This window comes from Parasteatoda tepidariorum, chromosome 4 (assembly GCF_043381705.1).
Source record: "Parasteatoda tepidariorum isolate YZ-2023 chromosome 4, CAS_Ptep_4.0, whole genome shotgun sequence".
NCBI classification, from domain to species: Eukaryota; Metazoa; Arthropoda; class Arachnida; order Araneae; family Theridiidae; genus Parasteatoda; species Parasteatoda tepidariorum.
The window spans coordinates 39,024,550-39,033,336 of NC_092207.1; the positions used below are offsets into that span (position 1 = coordinate 39,024,550).

General features: G+C 27.0%; 1 protein-coding gene across 2 annotated transcripts in view; it reads right to left on the reverse strand.

Moving 5' to 3' along the window:
• Positions 1–8,779, reverse strand: part of LOC107456532 (Endoribonuclease Dcr-1) — a 31,254-nt gene extending 22,475 nt beyond the window's left edge. The window contains exons 1-4 of one of the 2 annotated variants that reach the window (XM_043039253.2): positions 8,580–8,779; positions 5,933–6,025; positions 4,064–4,226; positions 1,862–3,390 (exon numbers count right to left, since the gene is read on the reverse strand). In XM_043039253.2, the coding sequence (XP_042895187.1) occupies positions 1,862–3,390; positions 4,064–4,226; positions 5,933–6,025; positions 8,580–8,597 (1,803 nt within the window). In that variant the 5' untranslated portion in view covers positions 8,598–8,779. Of the gene's footprint in view, positions 1–1,861; positions 3,391–4,063; positions 4,227–5,932; positions 6,026–8,440 lie in introns of both variants that reach the window. The other variant, XM_043039255.2, reaches the window with a different exon arrangement.
• Positions 8,780–8,787: the final 8 nt, after the last annotated feature.

Below are 8,787 nucleotides of genomic sequence, written 5' to 3' on the forward strand. Positions count from 1 at the left end.
CGCTTTAGGACTCAGTCTTAATGGCTTGAAGAGGTGGCTTCAAATATGCTAATTAATTAGTGTAGACGATATTTTAAGTTATGAAATCAGACACAAAGCGTACTTTCTCTGACCCCCAAAATATAGGGAACAGTCATAATCTGGGAAATATGGTCCCAATAGTTTGGTCAGGAAAAGCAGTTTGGACCCCTCAATGTTAATTTTACTTTTTGCGTATTGCGTCATATCTTGAGAACTTTTTAAGCAAATTGAAAACTTTTTATACTCAATTATAAAATTTGTTTACCTAAAGTTAATTTTATGAAGAAAAAAAAACTTTTAGTAAGCATTTATTATTTTTTACTATTTTATTTAAGAATGGACGAAAAAATTTTGAATTGTAAGATTTGCAATTTTTTGCATCTTTTGAAAGAATGTAATTTTACAAGGCAAAATGCGAAATTTGAGCAAAATTGGTAGCATAGCTCCTGAAAAATCGAATTTTGAGAAAATTGCATATTTAAAATTTTCTCGGGAACTATTCGACTGATTTCGCTCAAGTTTTGTATTTTACCATGTAAAATTGTATTCTTTAAAATGGTGCAAACAATCTTATACTTTACAATTCAAATTTTCTTTACCATTCCTAAATAAAATAGTAAATATTTACTAAAAGTTATTTTTTGCAAGGAATTATCTTTGGATAACTGAATTTTATAATTGAACAGAAATTTTTTTTATTGGCTTAAAAAATTCTTGAGATATAGCGAGACATGCAAAAAGTAAATTAACATTAAGGGGTCCAAACTTTAGAGTGCTCTCCTGGCCAAACTATTGAGACCATATTTCCCAGATTGCAGTTATGCCCTATATTTTGGGGGTCATAAATTCAAACTATTAAAAAATAATTACAGTAGAACCTCGATTAACCGAGGTTTCTGTTCTCCTCTCCAAAATGAGCTTGGAAGAAATTATACACATATTAGTTCGTTGTCTGTGTTACAGGCACTTATTCCCCACAAAAGTACTCAACTTCCATGAAATATTACACCCTGAGAAGACAACATCCATGAATGCTTTGTTAACAGTAGTCATGTGACTTGTAAGTTTAATCATGTAAATTTTAAAAATACAATATTTTCTGAGATTTGTGTTATTTTTGAAAATGCGTCTTTCAATATTCAACTATATTAAAAAAAAGTCATTTTACTTTTTAAAATTTACTACTAGAGATGATTTCCTTTTTAAGTCTTTTTAGCTGTGAAACATAAGTTCATCTATGTTTATTTTTATCATTTAAAAAACGTTCTATTGTTTTTTACTTTAAAAGTAGTTAAATTTGTGAGCACGGAAGGTTTTTATACATGGTTCCTATTAACCGAGATTTCCGATATCCGAGGTACTAGCGGTCCCAATTAGCTCGGATAATCGAGATCTTACTGTATGTTTATTCAGAGAAAGTATGTCATTGTGTGTGATTTTGTAACTTAAAAATATTATCAGTACTTATTAATTACCATATTTGAGGTCAACAAAATAAATATTGAAAGTTAGAAAAACTTTTAAACCATGTTGAATCTTTAACTTCAAATATTGTTAATCAAGCATTTCTAGGATTTAAAAATCTTTCCGTTAAATACAACTTGTAGTTGATGTTTAATAGAATTGCGTAATATAAATATGAATTTAACCTTCAATGTATTTGCAAAGTTTAAATTTGAAATTTTCTCTCTCTGAAGTATAGGTATTACTGTTTATAAAATCAAATGCTATCAACATATTTTTAATATGCGGGGAGCACTGTATAGAGATGGTTATATACTAATGAATAAAATAAATTTTGTGCTAATGTATTATATGAAAATATAAAAAACCACCCTACCTCTTCTACAGTTTTATAATCAGATATAATTTCTTCAAATGTTTCTTTTTCGGGAGATTTAACCATCATGATATAATGAGAATCATTAACTCTAGCTCTTCCTTTAGACTGCACATAAGCACGAAAGTTTTCAGGCCTATCAAAACGGATAACAAGGTTACATTTTGGAATGTCCATCCCTTCTTCTATAACAGACGTAGCAACCACAATATTATATAATTTAGTCCTGAATTTTTGCAGCACTTCCTCTTGTTTTTGAAATTTCATAGCAGCATTTTTTAAACCACTCGTGTTTTTTCCATGGCCTATAATATAACTCGGTGATAAAAAACTAAAGTCAGGATCATTTTCCTTTACTTTTGCAAGCCATTCACTTAAGAGATAAGCTGCTATGCGCTGTCTTACAAAGATTAAACAACATAACACTTTACTATCATCAGAAAAATTGTTTGATTTATATTTTCTCTTATAAGTATTGCACTTGTTAGCTTCCAGCTCACTATGAGTGTCACTAGTTTTTTGGTTGTTTTGAAGTGCCTGTCCATTCTGATTGTTGATACTAGAGTTTTGTGCTTCAGTATCACATGAATTGTTAATGCAAGTGCCATTAATTAACTCAGCATTACAAGGTGTCACAGGTTCAGGCTTATATGGTTTTAAAACCTCTAATAATCTTTTCATTTTAGGCGGAATCCTTTCAACCAAATTTGACAAAATATTGTTTTTGCCTAGAAGAGAATGAATTTCTTTTTCCGCCATTACTAAAACAGTCCTAGTAAGAACAATATAAACTTTATGTGCTGGTAAATAACTCCAATGTGATGAATCCAAAAACATATCGATTTCTTCAAGAAATAATTTAATGGCTCTTAAACTGCACCAAAGACCAAGTGACGAAATTACATATGAAAGTTCCACTAAGTACCGTTTAGGTTGGTGGCAAGGATGGGGGTATGGATCATCTTCATCATACGGAACATTTACGAAATTTAAAAACTCTAGGGCAGCTTTAATTTTGCTTATCACAGTGGTTAAAATAGGATCATCATCAGAGTATGAATTATACAGAACAATGAATTCTTTAGGTTTTGATCCATATTTACTTAGTGAAGTCAATTCGGTAGCTGTCTCTACATGCGATTTTAATACTGCTTCAAGTTGTTTTATTTGTTGATCTATAGCTGATGGTCTACATTTGTTATTTATTAAAGAGGCACTCATTCCCAAAATTCGTGGTTCTTTCCCAGCCTCGCATACATCAAAATAATTCATAATTTTACAGTATGGATGATTTCTCACAGCATTATGACATTCATCAAATATAATTAAATTAACTGATGAAAGTGGTAAAAAGCCATGATAAAGAATAACGCAGAAAAGGTCAGGAGTCATTGCTAGAACTTGATGAGTTTCAACTTCTTTAAGCCATTTTTCTTTGGGCCACTTTTCAAGGTCTAGTCCAAAATACTGCCCAACTCTTAAGTCAGTACAGTCTCTGACAAATTTGGCTTGCTGTATGACCAGTGGGACTAAAGAAAGAGAAAATAAAAAATGAAATTTAAATTAAAAATAAAATTTTTCAATGGAATTCTGTAATTGTTTGAAAAGCAACATATATTTTTTCTTTAAAAAATACCCATAACATAAAAAAAAATAATAACAATCATACAAAGAATGCATATATAATGCATTTTCAATAATCTTATATTGATTACCTAAAAATTAGTCCGCTAACACTATATCAGACTTTATTGACTAATAAGACGCTTTAGTTCAGGGTGTTAAGAGGACAAAATGAAAGTTGACTGTTTATTGAATTTTTTTTTTTTTAGAAAATTATGACATGCTGCAAAAAAGGATCAGCTATATTTTTTTAACAAATAAATTGAATTGAATTATCTGTCTTAATTTACATATTAGCTATACTAATTATTATTTCAAATTTCCAGAAAAAACATTCTCAATATAATTTTCTAAATTCCTTACATATAATTAACAAAAAAGATCCAATCCATAGGAAATATAAAAGAAAGTCAAAAAACTATTTCAAGGATAGTTTTCATAATGCGTAAATTTATATCCAATTTACAAATTTAAATTTAGAAAGTATATAATTTAAGGAAGTTATTAGTAACAAAAAATTTTAATACTTAAGAAAAGTACTGAATTAATAAGATTAGAAAAATAAAACTGCAATCGAACCTGTTGGGGCCAGGAAAATAGTTCTTTTCCCTCCATTTGATAAAGAATCTCGAACCAAATGCGAAAATTCCTTTATCAGCATAACAGCAATAAATGTTTTCCCAGTACCTGTACCAAGGCATATTATTGTGTTCTTTTTTCTTGCAGAATCTAATAGCTCAACCTATTGTAAATGACAAATTTCCAACACATTAGAAAAATACAATGACATGTAGATGTTAGTCTATTATTTTTGGTAGAATTAGATTAATATAATTTTCCCTCTAACATTAGTTTCAATGAAAACATTCTAAACATAATTAAAACTTATTAAAATGAAAATTAAATAAATACTCTCTTAAGTGTTAAAGCATATAGATAAGTTTGATTAGATTGAATAAAGTTGATTGAATAAAGTATTTTTGTTTGTTTGATTGGATTGATGTTTAAAAGCACAATAGCAGGAATCAGTTTCACTGCACCAACCTTAAATTTTACCTAAATTGTAAAAACATAGATTTTAAAATATCTGATATAAATTTTTGAGGTATTTAATAGTAGTAAAACCAGATAAAATTTGAAAAAATAAATAAAATTTTTAACATAAAGTTATTTTTATTCCAATCTGTTAACTCAGCAACTGAACAAGTATTAATATTACAGAAAAAAAGTAGGCACATTTGATTTCACAATCATTATTTTAAACTGTTTAACATGAAGCATAAGACTGCTGTGACAACTTCACTTATCGTAACATACAGTGTCATCTTTCATGTTTTGATTCTTCCCAATATGATTTCAAAACTTCACTGGAATAAATGTGACGGGTATGTGATTCTGTTTTAATAATCATGCACATTTTCATTCAAGTTATACCAAGGGGGTGTACTTGAGGTCGAATTTTATAATTACGACTTTCTAAAATTCGATATCTCAGAAACTATTTGAATGATTTCGTTCAAATTTTATATTTTGCCATATAAAATGACATTCTTTAAAGTGGTGCAAAAATTGTATACTTTATGACTCAAAACTTTTCTAAGTATTATTAAATAAAATAATAAAAAGTGATAAATATTTACTAAAAGTTATTTTTTGCATGGAATTGTCTTTGGATAAATGGGGTTTATAATTATATGCAAGCATTTTTCAATTCGCTTAAAAAGTTCTCGAGATATGGTGAAATATGTAAAAAATAAAATTAATTATACAAGCTATAAGCTTCAGGCCATTCTCCTGCCAAACTATTGGGATCATAATTTCCAGATAGTGGATACTCTCTAGATTTTGGAAGTCAGTCCGAATACGTTAAAAAATGGTATGTTTATTCAAAAAAAGTACATTTTTGTGTACAATATCATAACTTAAAATACTGTTTGCACAAATTAATTAGCATATTTGAGGTCACCCTCTTGAACCATTAAGATTGAGACTTAAAATGTGAAGATCCAATCATTAGATCTAAAGCTATTTAGGATAGTCCGCTAATTTTTTTGCACACTGTACATATAGTCTATGCTCTTTAGCATGACCCCTATTACAGCAACCGTTGCAATAAAATGACCGATGCATAAAGTCTTGTTTGCTATTTCTTGAGATGTAATTTCATTTTAGAACATCCACACTGAACCATTCATTCCAATATCGGGGACAAAATTTAATCATTTGATTCCGAATTGCATTATTTGAACCATTATTTCATTTAATGGTACCATAAAAAAAAAAGTAAAACACCTCTGATCCCTATTAAATGAAGGTAGAGCGACACAAAGTATAAGGATAGTTTAATGCATGTGCATAAATATAAAATAAATTTTATGTTATTACCAATTTTTCAATACAACAAATACTGGCATAGATAATTAATAAAAGTAACTAATTGAAATTAACCTGATATTCTCGAGGAATGAATGTCTTTGAACTAATACTTTCCAATATGTGATACCTTCGAAGTTTAGGAGGCTTCAAAGCATAGGTACTCATCTGAAATGTCAAATTAGAACAGTGAATATTATTTTCATGCTTTCACAAATAATTGGATAACAATTCCCAGAAAGTTGGGCCAGAACACTTAAGGTAGTATATTTAACAAGAGATATAGAATATCACAAATCATTAAATTCACTACACATATTTTTTTACTTCATTTGACAAAGTTAGCATGGTAATTATTAGTTTGGAGGATAAATTAAGCTAAAGATATTAAAATAACATTCAAATGTATCAATAGAAGAAAGAAACAATTATTAAAAAATACATTGGGTACTACTCCACTTCAAAGAATCATAAAAAATCATCAAGCTATTAATGATGCCAGTGATGCTTAATTGATTGCGGTAATATGTATTACTGGTACTGTGATTATAGGTTTTTCATCTATCTTTATCATCTATTTTCAAATATTGACATCGTCTTGAAAAATGGAACAGTACCAAATAATAGTCCAGTATTGCTTAAAAATGATTTAGTATTAATTATTAAATTTAAAAATTTAACATTATTCAAGTTCAGATTTATTTTAAATGCAGAATTTGAGATCCTTTTAAACTATTAAAACTGTTTTAAAATGCGGAATCTTGATTTTAAATAATAAGCTTTAATTTCTTTTGAAGATATGTAATTATGAAATAAATATAATATGCACAATGCTTAACTATTTAAAGGCAATTGAGCCAGCAAAAAAGTTTTAAAATATCATTTTTAAGCATTATCACTATATAAAATTTCTATTCTATTAGCTAAAATATCAAGAAAAAAAATGTTTTGAAAACTTAACTTAGAAACTTTAAATTAACCATGCACAATAATCTTTTCAGAAAAAGACTAAAAAAAAAAAAAAAAAANAAAAAAAAAAAAAAAAAAAAAAAAAAAAAAAAAAAAAAAAAAAAAAAGGAAAAGAAAAAACTTTTAAGAGGCCACTGCGAACTTCAACAGTTTATAGTTAGTTAAATTTTATAAATACAATTATAATAGAAATCCTATTAAAAGTAGCATAACAATACATTTCAACATAAAATTCTCATAGTAACTCATTCAGTCAAAAACATGATTTAAATTTGATACAAAAAGAAGAGAAATGTATGTATTATTATTAACTACTGAAAAACATGTGTAAAATAAACAATTCATAAAATTAGAATCAAGGTTATTTTTTTAAAGAATTTTTTGAAATAATAAAATAAATTGTTTTGCTTTATACCTTTCCTTGACTGTAGGTTAATAATTTTTTTGATTTGGAATTACTTAATCATCTACTAAAAAAAAAAAAACACGTTTACACAAAAAGAATCTGATTTTATCTTTAGACAGCTTGTTTTTTCCATGCGATATGATAATTATTATTTTAATAATGACGAAAATTTGAATTATACACATTAAAATCCAGAAATATATTTACAATAAAATATATATTTAATATAATAAATTAACAATGTTAAAATAAAATTTGATATTGACAAATATGCTTTAAAACTAGAATTAGTAGGATTTTTGCAACAACAACAAAAAAATAAATAAATAAACAGTAATATCTTCTTTAAAAAAAACGTGAAAAAATTTATTAACATTTCATTTTGTACTGGTATCTTTTCTAAATTTTGGCAATAACAGGACAGTGGTATGCAAGAAATTTTAAAAAATCACAGAAGGGAACTGACTTGAAGGTAATAACTCACAGAGTCACCTCCATACATATAATTAAACTTTTCTTTTAAAAAACAAACAAAAAAAAAACATTTTTGGTGCACCAAAACCTTTTTTTTTTTTTTTTAATTTGGGCGCACTAGGGAAGGTAGTAACGATACAGATATAACTGATAAATATTAAAAACTCTATTTCATTATTAATATTAATTTATTTAATATTACATTTTTTTCTCTCCTTAGAAGATTACAAGTTAAAAATTTGCAGCTACTCCCGGGTAAACATTTACGTGCTTTTTTTTTTAAAAAAAAATTTGCAAGTTTAAAATCTATTTGGCACCTTCGCGATAGTAGTTGGCGCGACAGATCACGATATGGAGGAAATATCCCCGTTTAGTATGATTTAAGATTTAGCTACTTCAATTTCAGATTTTTTTTACTACTACTAAAAAATCTATTTGATGAACATATGGTACATGCATTCAGCTTGTGGTGTGGACGCAAAAACTCCTTTAACTCTTTATGATCGCATCATAGTATTTTAAAATTTAGCCATTATTTGTCATTGAAAAGGAATTCTGAAGGGTGTAAGAAAATTTGTTTTTTTAACTACCCTTAAATGTGTGTTTATTTATCCAATACATTTTTGTAAAGATCAAACAATATGTTCATAATTTAAATGTAAACATTGTAAGAATAACTGCACAAAAAATACACAGTAAAAAAATAAATATATGAATGATACGAAATTAAATACTTTGATAAATTAAAATAATGATGCATCTAGCATATAAATATCATAAAATAAGTTTTAATTCACGTGTTTAAGTTTTTCTGAAGTTTTATTTATACTTTGTTTACATATTTGAAAATGTAAATAAAATTTAATTGTTTACCGTTACAATTACAGTCATAATAATGTTAAGATCAAACTCATTGTTAGTTTGTAGACTCTTTAACCAATCAAATTATAAAATTTCGTTGAATTGATTATTTTATTTAAATTCAATTCCAATCATAATTTGGAGAAAAAAAAATTGCAAATATTTATATAAACATTAGAGTAACTTAAATATGGCATTTGTTATGCAAACGATACATTCT